General features: G+C 50.2%; 3 protein-coding genes across 3 annotated transcripts; 2 read left to right on the forward strand and 1 right to left on the reverse strand.

The window, feature by feature from the left end:
- The first annotated feature begins 868 nt into the window (after window positions 1–868).
- On the forward strand, window positions 869–2,629 carry BO94DRAFT_47059 (class I SAM-dependent methyltransferase). Its single transcript, XM_025608344.1, has 2 exons — window positions 869–1,451; window positions 1,579–2,629. The coding sequence occupies exons 1-2, from the start codon at window positions 1,213–1,215 to the stop codon at window positions 2,471–2,473; spliced, it is 1,134 nt and encodes a 377-aa protein (XP_025468023.1). The 5' UTR covers window positions 869–1,212; the 3' UTR covers window positions 2,474–2,629.
- Window positions 2,630–3,334: 705 nt separating this feature from the next.
- On the reverse strand, window positions 3,335–5,349 carry BO94DRAFT_46999 (Set1-mediated histone H3-K4 methylation subunit Swd1). Its single transcript, XM_025608311.1, has 5 exons — window positions 5,098–5,349; window positions 4,988–5,049; window positions 4,840–4,928; window positions 4,639–4,779; window positions 3,335–4,580 (listed from the first exon to the last, which is right to left on the reverse strand). The coding sequence occupies exons 1-5, from the start codon at window positions 5,165–5,167 to the stop codon at window positions 3,491–3,493; spliced, it is 1,452 nt and encodes a 483-aa protein (XP_025468024.1). The 5' UTR covers window positions 5,168–5,349; the 3' UTR covers window positions 3,335–3,490.
- Window positions 5,350–5,797: 448 nt separating this feature from the next.
- BO94DRAFT_464515 (DNA-directed RNA polymerase II core subunit RPO21) lies at window positions 5,798–11,219 on the forward strand (the record flags this gene model as incomplete). The annotated part of the gene is made up of 4 exons (XM_025608069.1): window positions 5,798–5,926; window positions 5,997–6,153; window positions 6,217–6,287; window positions 6,348–11,219. 4 exons carry the CDS (start codon window positions 5,798–5,800, stop codon window positions 11,217–11,219), a joined length of 5,229 nt encoding a protein of 1,742 aa, XP_025468025.1.
- Between the last annotated feature and the right edge of the window lie 3,355 nt (window positions 11,220–14,574).

Genomic DNA, 14,574 nt, shown 5'->3' on the forward strand with positions numbered 1-14,574 from the left:
CTTCCGGCCAACACCAATGACGCCCGGATGCGCCAGATCCCCGACACATCCTGAACCCATGCCGGTAGTGGTAGTATCTAGTCGAGTCCAACTGACTCGCAGCAGATGGCATCTACTAGATCTCCAACTAACTATCGCCACGAACAGTAGCTCAAACTGAAAATCCCGTGTAGCCGCCAGGGCATCACCTAAACTTCCCTTCCCCCTGGATCTGATTGTTCCCCAACTCTCTTTCCCATCTTCCTTCCCAAGTTCGCAGGCCCTCTGTCCAAGGCTCCAACCGCCCCGCCTTCGCGCCCGTGGGCCCAACGGGGTCAAAGACAGCGGCTGCAACAACCTTAAAGGCAGGGTTGCTTGCTCTACGGAGTACCTATCCATCCATCACAGTATCCATCCTCTGTGCGCTCCGTCCAGAGTCGAACGGTCTTAAGCTCCCGGGATCGGATTTTTCCTCCCTGCTCCGATGCGTGACACCAATTGACTTGACCCTCGATCATCGTCCCCGATCCATGGTTGTTAATTAGTTCTTGTTGTAACGCCTAACACTTTTTTTTTTTTTGTTATCGACTGAATTTTTTTTTTCTTGCTCTCTATGCTGGGGCCGTGACCGCTACTTTGCTGTCCCTTGATTTTCTGTGCTTTCCCCGACGGCCTTCCATTTTCGCGGGGGGCGGCCATTATTGCTCCAACTCTCTTCCATCCTCCTTATTTAGTATCCTCTCGTATCCTCTTGTGTCCCGCTGCCTCTCTGGTGAAAATTCGCCAACCTCCTTGTTGCTTGTACGTCTGTGCATGCAACTTTTGATCTCCGTGGATTTCCAGGGCAGGAAATCAAATTCAAAACCCAAAACTACACCAATTGTGGACTTTTGTCGTTCCTATCCTTGGCCTTTTTCCCGTCTTCTTTCTCCAACTTTCCATCTCTCCCTTCCTCCCTTTGCCACTCATTGATCTCGCAGTCCCTTCCAACTTTGCTCTTCAATCTATACAATCTCTGGCCCTGTTTACGGAACCGGACCTCGTTCTACTCTATGTGCAACTTGACTTTGGTCTTTTCGATTGCATCCACAGCCTGCATACGTCGCGTTGAATAACACCAGCATTCTTCACTGCTATCGCCACCACTGTTCTAACGGCGGCTCCGTCTATACGCTCTTCACCAGGAATAACTGGATCACTTCTTCTTGTCCAGCCCTCTGACCCATAGCCTCCATGTTTGCCAACGGAAACGGACGGGTCTTGCACCAGCCGATCACCATGGCTTCTCCGCCTCACAACCACTACGCCTCTCATTCCGCGGGGTCTTCTGACATAGGCCGCTCCAGGCAGAACTCAGATGCCATGGACATCTATGTCATCACGGACCGGGAGCCCCCTGGAGATGATCCAGCCGGCAGTGAGCAATGGGACCGCAATGAGTCTCCCGGCTCAAGTAGTAGTCCGTCTAGCAAGTAGCTCTCTCTATTTTCTTTTTATTCCCTTCCATCCACCATTTCTCCCTTTCCCTGCCTTTCTATAATTCCCTACTACTATTGGGCGACTAATATTGGGAACCTTTCTCCCATTGCTCTTTTTAAGTAGGTCTCCTGACAGATTGGCCTTCCATGAAGAAAACGGACGAACATACCATGGATTTCGCAGGGGAGTCTACATGCTACCGTGCGACGAACAGGAGCAGGACCGGCTCGACATATTTCATAAGCTGTTCACGGAAGCGAGGGTGTCTGGGAGTTTGATCTACGCCCCGCACCCCACCAATGCTCGAATCCTTGACCTGGGGTGCGGCACTGGGATTTGGGCCATTGAAGTGGCTCAAAAGTACCCCGACGCCTTTGTTGCTGGGGTGGATCTGGCACCTATACAGCCTCCTAACCACCCCAGAAATTGCGAATTCTATGCACCATTTGATTTTGAGAGCCCATGGGCCTTGGGAGAGGAATCTTGGGATCTCATCCATTTGCAAATGGGTGCCGGCAGCGTCGTTGGTTGGATGAACCTTTACAAACGAGTTTTAACGCATCTTCGACCCGGGGGCTGGTTTGAACAGGTGGAGATTGATTTCGAGCCGCGCTGCGATGATAACCGCTTGGAAGGGCTGGCTATACGTTATTGGTATCAATACTTGAAGCAGGCGACACAGGACTGCATGCGGCCGATAGCCCACAATGCGCGGGACACTGTCAGAGACCTCCATGAGGCAGGATTTACCGAAATCGACCATCAGATGGTAGGATTACCGCTCAATCCCTGGCATAAGGATGAGCATGAGAGGAAGGTTGCCCGTTGGTATAACCTAGCAATCTCTGAAAGCATTGAGTCGTTCAGCCTGGCCCCGTTCACACGGGTCTATGACTGGCCTTTAGACAGAATCAGACACCTCGCAGCACAGGTTAAATCAGAAGCCTTCAACAAGGAAATACACGCCTACAATATCCTACATATCTACCAAGCTCGAAGGCCGGTGGACCAATGACGGTGCCAAGAGAACCAACGCAAGACCCGATACAGTCCATGTCTTATTTCATGTACTCGTGTGATGCCTTTGGGACCTTGTGGCTCTCTCAGCATTCCCATTACGTCTCCATTACGTCTCCTACCAGAGGCCCTAGGGCTCAATTTTACCTTTTTTGCAACACCGGACTATGAGATGTATACATCGGCAGGGCGAGCAAGAACCACCAAAACGACCATGGGCTGAAACTCTTGTCAACAAGTGGAGTGATACAAGAACGTCACGAACGCATACCTTTGTCGTGATTCCTCACTCAAGAGCCTCACTCCGGAGCTACAACAGCCGGTCGACACCTACAGATCTCGGTAACACGGAGAGTCTAGTGGATATGCAGACGATTGCTGCGCCGGGGACATCGTTTGACTTGGAATACTTCAGGTGCCTCCAAGGAAGGTGGCGTGCTAGTTTTTGCAGGACGCACTTAGAAAACAACTGACACAATGTCTTCGAACACCTAGCCTGCCTGGAGTCGGTGGCGCCTCCCCAGCCATGATGATATGTGATAAACAGCCCGCACACAACACGTCTACGTCGTACGAGTGATACAATCGCTAGTCTTTTGAAATCTCTCTCCTTGACGAACTGATGAAGCCCTCTGAGCACCATCCACACCTTTTGATTGGCGAAGACCGCTCCATGGACGAGCCAACGCTTTATGGTGCCCATATATTCGGGAAAAGGCGGGGCGGGGGGAAGATAATTAAAGAGAAGGAAAGGGAGAAAATTGAAACGTCATCGGGAAGCACATGAATTGTGCCGAGCTTTTGTCTTTCCAAGACTCCCACCGACCATGCACCGTATGTATACCGAAGCGCATGCCATGTCCCCTGAAACCTTTTGCCGAACGCCCAACAACCCACGACAGATTAACTGACACATAACTTAATAGATGACTTGCAGGGTGAAAGGGATAAAAAAGAAGTGGAGCATGAAGAGACCAAAAAGGAACGCAGTATTGGAGCCAACTAGAGGTGCACATCAACGCCTTCGACCTTTCTGAGCTCGCGTGGTGCCGTTCCTACCGCCAGTGGTACTGTCCTTCTCTCCATCTCCGTTCGCATTCGCTCGGTCCCGGCCTGCACCCGGACTGCGCCTGCGCATCGTGCCAGGCCCGACAGCGACGATGTCATCCTCGCTTTCGCTGTCCGAAATATCGAGGAGAACAGGCATGCGGAATGAAGTGACAATGTCCTCCTCTGCTCCGTCTTTGTGTGGTTCGATCGTCAGCACGTCAGGAACTTCATCTTCCTGGTCTAGACGACGCTGATGGATCTCCTCTGCCGGATGAATGTCAAACTCGTCTTCGCGTTCGACATACTCGACATTCTCTTCGACCTCGCCAAAATCAGGGGCTAGCGCCGACCACTTCTGAGGGGTCACAATAGACCATGTATAGATACATCCGGATTCCAAGCCACACGCAACCACCATCGGACGGCAAGGGTGCCATTCGACCACTCCCAGCTCTTCACGGGGCCCTTCCAGAATCTTGACCAGAGAGCCGTGACTCCGCTCCCAAACATAGATGTCGGGATTCATGAACGTGGATGCAGTAACAAATTCCCCCGTGGAAGAAAATGCGACATGATTCCAACTTAAACGGTTAACCACATCCTGGAATTTATGTTCCACTTGGAGCTTGATGTTGGTAGGCTCCAGGTCAATGCCCAACTGCGAGAGATCCGGCATGAGAATTGTGCGTATAACGCGATCGGAGCTGTTGACTAGTAGGTCCCGACCGTTACTCGCTAAGCGAAGTAGGATGACCACACCATTGCAGAGGCGAGTGGAATGTATCGTGGTGCAGGTTTGTGTTTCAATGATATTGATCCAACCTTTAGATGTACCCGCTATGATATGGTTTCCTAGAGCCGTGAAGACCGTAACACATGTTGAATGCTTCGCGTCCTGTGCGGCTTGCTTTGCAGCAACGGCGGGATCAATTTCTTCGTTCTTTGGTGGTGGAGGACGGAATGGGGCAGAAGGAAGAATGCGCTTGACTGGTTTGGGCAACGAGACGTCCACGAGGATAGGTTGATCTTCAAAAAGAGAAGCTACAAATAGCAGACTGCAGGGAGAAGATATTAGTAATGCGCTCGCTGCTAGACACTAGGAGGGCGTCATACTGGTTATAAGGATGTAGTTCCGCGATGTATACAGGGGCTTCAAAACGGACGGTGCGGACCCGGGAGCCATCTTTCAAGTCCCATAGGATACATTTCCAATCCTGAGAAGAGCTGAGAAGATACCGACCGTCTCTGGACCAACTGCACACCGCTTAAGTTAGAATATTGTAGTGGGGCGGTTTCGCGCAGCAAGTGGTGTACCTTAGTGACTGAATCTGCCTGGTATGGCCTCGTAGCTTTCGCGCGACCCCGTTCGTCTCCACGTCAAAAATGACCACTGTTCCATCAACCTAGGACCCGGTTATTGATTTGACCAGCAGCTAATTTCGTCTTCTTGTTGAGAACCAACCCGTCCAGACGCTAGATAGTCTCCTTTGCGGTTGAACCGTAGACAAGTCGCATGTCCACTTCCTGGAATGGTCAGCAAAAACTTTGCAACGTCGGCAATGGACGACATACTCAGCTTCTCTGTCAAGGTGTCGGGATAATCCTGCGCTAGGACGAAGGGATCAACAAGAGACAAATTCATGATGGGTGCTTCCTCCAGTGCATCGGCAAACGCCGTGTCAACCCCAGGAAGTTAGGCGAAAAAGTGGTGATAGATTCCCAGCCTGCAAGTAAGGCCGGGAGATTCGCTCGAGAACCAACATCCAGTGTAGCCGACAGCCACAGGAGTTCTCCGCCGGCGGGGGAGGAACACAGCTGCCCGATGAATGAAGCCGGAGAGAAAGAAAGCGGCTGGCGGGCGGTGAAGAAAAAGCCATTTAAATTGTCAGTTACCTTTTCACTGTGAGTGCAGTAGCTGCACCTTGATTGGTGGAAAGTTTACTGCCACTTCACATCTGCCTCAGTTGGGGTTTAGCGCGGCGGACTTATAGAGGCCCCGGAAGGTCGCGCTAGCTTGCGGCTCAGAAAACTCGTTGCCCCATCGCCGACTGACCTGACGTCCAACCGTCTCCCTTTCATCACCTCGACACGCCTCCTGTTCATCGCCCAACACCCCCGACCATCGCGCTTCACATCGCGATATCACTTTCCCAGCTGAAGATATCGCCAACTTCGATCGTGACCCTCTTTTTCTCGCCCTTTTTGAGCTTCGCGCAGTCGGTGGATAAGGTCGCAGGCGCCCTCGTGGCAAGGGCTGCCAGAGGCCACCATCATGGCGAACGTTTACTTCCCCTACTCCAAGGCGCCTTTGCGCACCATCAAGGAGATTCAGTTTGGTCTCTTCTCTCCTGAAGAGATCAAGCGGATGAGTGTGGTCCATGTCGAATACCCGGAAACGATGGTTTGTTTTCCCTCGGCAGCCCAGACCGACTGACCGTGGCAAAATGCTAACGCGGCAACACAACAAACAGGATGATCAACGGCAGCGCCCGCGGACAAAGGGCTTAAACGATCCACGCTTAGGAACGATCGATCGGCAATGGAACTGTGAAACTTGCGAAGAAGGCCAGAAGGAGTGTCCTGGTCATTTCGGGCACATCGAGCTTGCCACACCAGTCTTCCACATCGGTATGTTCCGGCCAGGCGGGCAGATATGCTCTTACTGAGTACCATTGCTGACTTTTCGGCCAGGTTTCTTGACGAAGATCAAGAAGCTCCTTGAGACGGTCTGCCACAACTGTGGCAAGATCAAAGCCAATACGGTTAGTCATCCCTTATGGGATGGCAAATCTATTACGGCAAATTTGCTGACATAGAACCAGTCCGATCCCAAGTTCCTAGAAGCTCTACGCATGAGAGACCCGAAGAGACGATTCGATCATATCTGGCGACTATCCAAGGATGTACTTATCTGCGAAGCCGACCCTCCCCCGGACGACGACGAGCCTTTCTCGAAAGAGAGCTCCAAACCCCTGAGGATGCACGGTGGATGTGGCAATGCACAGCCTCAGATTCGCAAGGAGGGTATCACCCTTGTCGGGACATGGAAGCCCAATAAGATGATGGATGAAATGGACATGCAGCAGCCCGAGAAGAAGGTTATCACTCCTCAGGTTGCTTTGAATGTCTTTCGCACCATCTCATATGACGATGTTCGCATCATGGGTCTGAGCAATGACTACGCTCGTCCCGAGTGGATGGTCCTGACTGTTTTGCCGGTTCCTCCCCCTCCTGTCCGCCCCAGTGTGCTTGTCGGAGGCAGCACCAGCGGCCAGCGCGGTGAGGACGATCTGACATACAAGTTGGCTGAAATCGTCAGAGCAAACCAGAACGTCCAGCGCTGTGAACAGGAAGGTGCTCCAGAGCACGTCGTGCGCGAATTCGAGTCTCTTTTGCAATACCATGTCGCCACCTACATGGACAACGATATCGCCGGCCAGCCGAAGGCCATGCAAAAGTCAAACCGACCCGTCAAGGCTATTCGAAGCCGTTTGAAGGGTAAGGAAGGTCGTCTGCGACAGAACTTGATGGGCAAACGTGTTGACTTTTCTGCACGTACTGTCATTACTGGTGACCCTAATCTGTCCCTTGAGGAAGTCGGTGTCCCGAAGAGTATCGCGAGGACCCTGACCTATCCCGAGGTTGTGACTCCCTACAACATTGAAAAGTTGCAGCAACTTGTAATGAACGGTCCGAATGAGCATCCAGGTGCGAGATACATTGTTCGCGACAACGGCGAGCGTATTGATCTTCGTCATGCCAAGAGAGCTGGCGGGCAACAGTTGTTGTATGGATGGAAGGTGGAGCGTCATATCATGGATGGGGATGTCATCCTGTTCAATCGACAGCCCTCTCTTCACAAAGAGTCCATGATGGGTCACCGTGTTCGCGTTATGCCCTATTCCACATTCAGATTGAATCTGTCTGTCACCACTCCTTACAACGCCGATTTCGATGGTGATGAAATGAACTTGCACGTCCCCCAGAGTGAGGAATCGCGCGCCGAATTGAGTCAACTCGCGTTGGTCCCGATGAACATTGTGTCTCCTCAGCGAAACGGTCCACTGATGGGTATTGTGCAGGATACCCTCTGTGGTATCTACAAGATTTGCCGGCGTGATATCTTCTTGACCAAAGATCAAGTGATGAATACCATGATGTGGGTTCCTGAATGGGATGGGGTGATTCCCCCTCCGGCAATCTTGAAGCCCAGACCTCGGTGGACCGGTAAGCAGATGATCAGCATGGCGCTTCCTCCTGGACTTAATCTTTTGCGTGTCGACAAGGACAGCTCGCCGCTTTCCGAGAAGTTCTCTCCTCTGGCGGACGGTGGTCTTCTTATCCATGGCGGTCAATTGATGTATGGCATGTTCTCCAAGAAGACTGTGGGTGCTAGCGGTGGCGGTGTCATCCATACCATTTTCAATGAGTACGGACACGAGACAGCCGTTGCTTTCTTCAATGGTGCTCAGAGAATTGTCAACTACTGGCTGCTGCACAATGGTTTCAGTATCGGTATCGGTGACACTATTCCCGACGAGCTTACAATTCAGCGGATCGAGAACTGTGTGCGCAATAGGAAGAAGGAGGTTGAATCCATCACTGCAAGTGCTACGGACAACACTCTTGAGCCTTTGCCTGGTATGAACGTGCGTGAGACGTTCGAGAGTAAGGTATCGCGTGCTTTGAACAATGCTCGTGATGAGGCTGGTAGCGAGACCGAAAAGAGTTTGAAGGACTTGAACAATGCCATCCAAATGGCACGTTCTGGATCCAAGGGTTCTACTATCAACATCTCCCAGATGACTGCAGTGGTCGGACAGCAATCCGTCGAAGGAAAGCGTATCCCTTTCGGGTTCAAGTACCGTACTTTGCCTCACTTTACCAAGGACGATTACTCCCCCGAGTCGCGTGGTTTCGTCGAGAACTCTTACCTACGTGGATTGACTCCCACGGAGTTCTTCTTCCACGCAATGGCTGGTAGAGAAGGTTTGATCGATACCGCTGTCAAGACTGCTGAAACGGGTTACATCCAGCGTAAGTTGGTCAAGGCGCTCGAGGAGGTCATGGTTAAATATGACGGCACTGTTCGAAACTCTCTGGGTGATATTATCCAATTTATCTACGGAGAAGATGGTCTCGACGGAGCCCACATTGAGAACCAGCGCGTGGATATTATCAAATGCTCGGATGATAAGTTCCGGGATCGTTTCCGTGTCGACCTGATGGACCCTGAGCGGACACTGGGACCGGAGGTTCTCGAGCAGGCTAACGAAATCGCGGGTGATGTCGAGGTCCAGAGACACTTGGACGACGAGTGGGAGGACCTGCTTCGGGATCGTGCGTTCCTGCGCAGCGTATGCAAGGAAGACGAAGAGATGATGCAGCTCCCGATCAACGTGCAGCGTATTCTAGAAACTGCCAGAACCACTTTCAGGATTCGGGAGGGCACCATCAGCGACCTCCATCCCGCGGAGGTCATTCCTCAAGTGCGCGCTCTGTTGGATCGTCTGCTCGTCGTGCGTGGTGATGACATCATCTCGCGCGAAGCCCAGGACAATGCGACTCTGCTGTTCAAGGCACAGCTTCGCAGCCGTCTCGCGTTCCGGAGATTAGTTACTGAGTACTCGATGAACAAACTTGCTTTCCAGCATGTCATCGGAGCCATCGAGATGAGATTCGCCAAGGCTGGTGCCAATCCTGGTGAAATGGTTGGTGTGCTTGCTGCCCAGTCTATTGGTGAGCCTGCCACGCAGATGACACTGAACACGTTCCACTTTGCTGGTGTCTCCTCCAAGAACGTTACTCTTGGTGTCCCTCGTCTTAAGGAAATTCTGAACGTCGCTACCAACATCAAGACCCCCTCCATGACTGTCTACCAGGAAGCTGCCCGGTCCCACGACAAGGAGGGTGCCAAGCAATTGCGAAGTGCTGTCGAGCATACTAGCTTGCGTTCCGTCACCGAGGCCACTGAGATTTACTATGATCCTGACATTCAAACTACCGTCATCGAGAACGACCGGGATATGGTTGAGTCTTACTTCATCATTCCCGAAGATGTCACGGATGATTCGTCTCGCCAGTCGAAGTGGCTGCTCCGTATCATCCTCAGTCGGCCGAAGCTCTTGGATAAGGGTCTTACGGTGCAGGACGTCGCTGCTAGGATCAAGGCGGCCTATCCTAAGGATATTGCTGTCATCTTCAGTGACAACAACGCTGATGAGCAGGTTATTCGAATCCGGCAGATCCAGGATTACAAGGAAGACGAAGAGGATGAAGATGTCGAGTATGATGTCACGCTCAAGAAGTTGGAGCAGCATCTTCTGGACACGCTCACTCTTCGTGGTGTTCCTGGTGTTGAGAGGGCGTTCATCAACGAGAAGAGCAAGGTTCGAGTTTTGGAAGACGGCTCTTTGTTCGCGAGCAAGACCGATCCGCTTTGCAAGGAGTGGGTTCTCGAGACAAGTGGCTCTTCCCTGGGTGAAGTTCTGGCAATTCCCGGCGTTGATGCTACTCGGACGTATTCCAACCAGTTCATCGAGGTGTTCGAGGTCTTTGGTATCGAAGCTGCTCGGACGGCTGTTCTTCGCGAGTTGACCCAGGTGCTTGCCTTCGATGGATCTTACGTCAACCACCGCCACTTGGCGCTTCTGGTTGATGTGATGACTGTACGCGGTTACCTGACACCGGTTACTCGTCACGGTATCAACCGTGCCGATAACGGTGCGCTCATGCGTTGTTCCTTTGAAGAGACAGTGGAAATTCTGCTTGAAGCCGCCGCCTTTGGAGAGTTGGACGACTGCCGTGGTGTGTCGGAGAACTTGATCCTGGGTCAGATGGCCCCTGCGGGCACGGGAGAGTTCGATATCTACCTCGACCAGAACCTCATGAACACAGTCGTTTCGAACAATGCTCGCTTTGGTGTCATGGGAGCTCTCGGTGCCAAGGATGCTATCATCTCGGATGGCGCCGCTACTCAGTATGACACGGGCTCACCCATGCAGGAGAGCGCTTACATCGGTTCGCCCGATCCCGAGTCGAACTTCTCTCCAATCCGCCAAGCAGGTGCCGAAACCCCTGGTGGCTTTACGGAGTACCAGCCCACTGGCGGCTTTGGAGGCGGTTTCAGTCCAGCGGCTACGAGCCCTGCTGGCTATTCTCCCAGCAGTCCGTTCAGCGCGAACCCGACATCGCCTGGTTATTCCCCAACCTCAAGCTACTCTCCCACTTCACCGGGCATGGGAATTACCAGCCCTCGTTTCATGACCTCTCCTGGGTTCTCGCCAGCGAGCCCGTCATTTGCTCCCACGTCGCCGGCTTACTCGCCCACATCTCCTGCATATGGCCAGGCGTCTCCTACGTCACCCTCATACTCGCCCACATCGCCAGGGTTCTCGCCAACTTCGCCGAACTACAGCCCTACGTCGCCCAGCTTCAGCCCGGCTTCGCCGGCGTTCAGCCCGACCTCGCCTAGCTACAGTCCAACAAGCCCTGCTGTTGGCGGCGTCGGCCGGCACCTCTCTCCCACATCACCAACTTCTCCCAAGTATACGCCTACGTCACCTGGATGGTCCCCAACGAGTCCCCAGACGTATTCCCCCACCTCTCCCAACTTTGCCGGCTCGCCGACGTCTCCTGGAGGGCCAACATCTCCTGGCTACAGCCCGACGTCGCCGGCTTTCAGCCCTACGTAAGTCATTTATGAGCGCTGGTGCGATGGACCTCGTTGCTAACATGCGCTGTAGATCTCCCCGTCAGTGAAGTTCCACATAGATGCTTTGCTTCTTTACGACTTTCGCTGTATCATTGTACTATCACCTACCTCCCCGCGACCTCCCCGAGGAGAAAAGAAAAGAAAAACATCTTGCATTGTATGTTGCGGAATTGGTTGGTTATTTCATGCAGAATTTGGGGCGCCTGTAGCCTTTCCCTTTCACCCATCCGTTTTCACCTGTATGTTTTTCCTTCTTGCGCCAGCCTGCAGGTTCATCCCCTTTATCAGTATTAGTATTTTTCCGAGCCAGCCTGCTGAGATTGCGAACGGTTTTGTGGGTTGGTGATCCATTCGTCCTCGCTTTCTTTCCCCTTTGCACATTGAACTACCAAGCGTTTAGACTTGAGGATGCCCGTGGACCATGACTCGGCTATGAGAATACGATGGTCCTCTCCGGAGTGGTGTTACTTTGCCTGAATTTGCATGTATGGCTGCGATCGATCCTTATTCCTATGCCTGTACACAGACGGACGCAGAAGGCGCTGGATCAGGCCGGAGCCAATAATAATAAAAATGGTTGCAAATATGAGGTTGTAGATTGATTCTGTAGAGACTAGATCCGGCTAGTGTTGCCGGATCTGGCTAGCGCCGCCTTCATCCATCTCTATACCTCTGCTTCTTCGGGAATTGCAAGAGGTACCAAGTTCTGGGACGAAGACTCTTCAAGGATGTAAGTTACTGAAAACCTTGAGTTTCTATTTCTAAGTAGCTCTTAAGTGAATAATTCGGGACTTGGTTTTCAGTTGGTACTCGGCAATCGGCAATACTGGATGTTTTATACTGCCAGAAGAACATTCTGACACCACGACAACGATTGATCCTGCAATCGTAGACGACTATCAATCGCGAGGTGTTTTCAGGGGTAATCATTATCAACGAGTCATCAGCATAATGGTTGGGATCTGATGGAATTACTAATTGTTGAGGCCCACCATCAGGTGCTTAGTCACAAGCCAATTTGGATAACGTAATCGGTAAGCGAACCGGCAGTGTAAGCGAGCCGGCACCCGCGCGCGTCAGTTTCGCGTCTTGGAATTTGAAGCAATTCAACCACCAAGAATTCCACCAAAAATGCCTTGTTCGTCAAAAGACTTGGTGGAACAAGAAGGCCGAATTTGCCTTACTATTGAGGCTATTCAAAAGCGCGAAATCCCACTTGTGGCGGAAGCAACACGTGTTTTTAACATTCCACATTCAACTCTACAACAACGCCTGCAAGGAGTCAAAGCAAGATCAAATAAACATGCCAACTCTATGAAATTGACTCATCTTGAAGAGAAGGCTTTAAAGAATTAGATTCTCTCGCTTGTAAAGCGTGGGCTTTATCCTCGGCCGTCATATATTTGGAGTATGGCAACAATCCTTCTTTAAAAACATGACTCGGATTCCACAGTCTCTATAAGCGAAAAATGAGTATGTAACTTCATCAAACATACTCCAGAATTAAAAAATCAATTCTCTTGAAGATATCATATCCAACATGTAAAATATAAAGATCCAAAGCTTTTGACTGAGTGGTTCAACCATGTTAAAGCTGTAAAGAAGAAATATGGTGTTCTTGATCAAGATATCTGGAACTTTGATGAAACCAGCTTTACTATAGAAATAATGGCTACAGCCTGTATAGTTACACAGTCTGACTGTGTTAGCAAGCCGTTTTTTATACAGCCAGAGAATCAAGAATAAGTAACCTCAATTGAGTGTATTAACACCGCCGGTGTGGTATTATCACCGTACTTGATTCTTAAGAGAAAAGTCTATATAGAGATATAATATCAAGACCTTCTTCTCTCTGATTAGCGTATCAATCTATCACTAAATGGCTAGACTTTCAATAATATCAGTCTATATTAGCTTTGTGAATACTTTATTCCTTTCACTAAAAACCAGCAGATTGGGTGATATAGCCTCTTAATTCTTGACAGGCACGACTCTTATTTAACTACAGAATTTGATAATATATATAATCAAAATAGTGTTGTTTCTATCTATATACCTCCATATTCTTCACATCTTTATCAATTACTTGACATTACTTACTTTACACCGTTATAATAAGTATACAGAAGCTTGATGGAACGACTAATCTGCCAGAATATTTACTCCATTTAACGATGACACAGTTAGAGGGCGGCCGTAAAAGGCTACCTTCGACGCCGTTTTACGAGTCGTTCTAACGATCACCGAGCTTGGCGTCACGTGGAGGTAATCCCACGGCCACGACCACTACCACCACATCCACCATCCCCCGTTCCCCTAGGCGCCTAGCCCTGGCGCTAGCCACTCCGTCGATCCCTCATTCATCAACGCATGATGCTGGCGCAGGGCTCTTCCGTTGCTCTACCGCACCTTTTTCTCGCTCCTGAGGGAGCCGTTTTTGGCTCCCCTGCGATCACCAGGTTCTGTCCGATTCTATAAAGCCTCCAGCAATCATGGCCTTTCCTTATATCTCACACCTTCCTCCAGTGACTGCCACCCATCGATCCATTAGTCTCTAACTGTTTCAACAACACGGCTGAGAAATAACTCTAGCTTAAACTATTTTCTTATTCTATAACACATCCACTTCTTAACTCTCTGTGTCTGGCATGCGGCTCTCCTAAACAGTCATATTTAAAGATAAAAGTAACTAAACAAGTAACTTATTATCTATCTTCTTAGATAAGGATAATACCTCCGGTATATCATCAACCAGTAAGTCTGAGCCTGACAGCGGTAATATCCTATCTAATAATAATCTTTCAAATAATAACTCAATCTTGGATAATAAGGAGTAGCAGGAACTCCCTACTAAACACTATCTCTAAGAGACTGAATATCTTAATATCTTGCAGCTCTAACAGAAACACTATAACCCAAGAATCCAGAAAAAGTTGGATAAGACTCAAGAATACTGGAATTAGTAAGAAATGGTCATTTCTTAACTTCAATGCTATACTAATAATATAACCTTGTCTCTAGATTCTGTTGCGGTGGAAAGTATAATCTTATTAAATATTTTTACTGGCTGTCTGATTCAGAGAAGACAGTTCATTTTCTTAAGACCCTCTTTTTCTAGTAATATGATCAGTAATAAGAAAAGAACAGCCACCAGACTGTGGGTATAAAGTATAAAAGTGTCAAACCCTAGGATCGCTTCTCTCTGTTCCTGTTAGCTTAGCTCCCGTTCCGATACGTACCTGTGAACTGAATCAAGGTAGTCAGGTCGTTGACTATCTAAAGATGACTTGATCTGAACAAGAGAAGAGAAGTAAGGCCAGATAGTGCCGCGCAGC

Source organism: Aspergillus sclerotioniger (genome assembly GCF_003184525.1).
Source record: "Aspergillus sclerotioniger CBS 115572 chromosome Unknown BO94scaffold_12, whole genome shotgun sequence".
Lineage (NCBI taxonomy): Eukaryota > Fungi > Ascomycota > Eurotiomycetes > Eurotiales > Aspergillaceae > Aspergillus > Aspergillus sclerotioniger.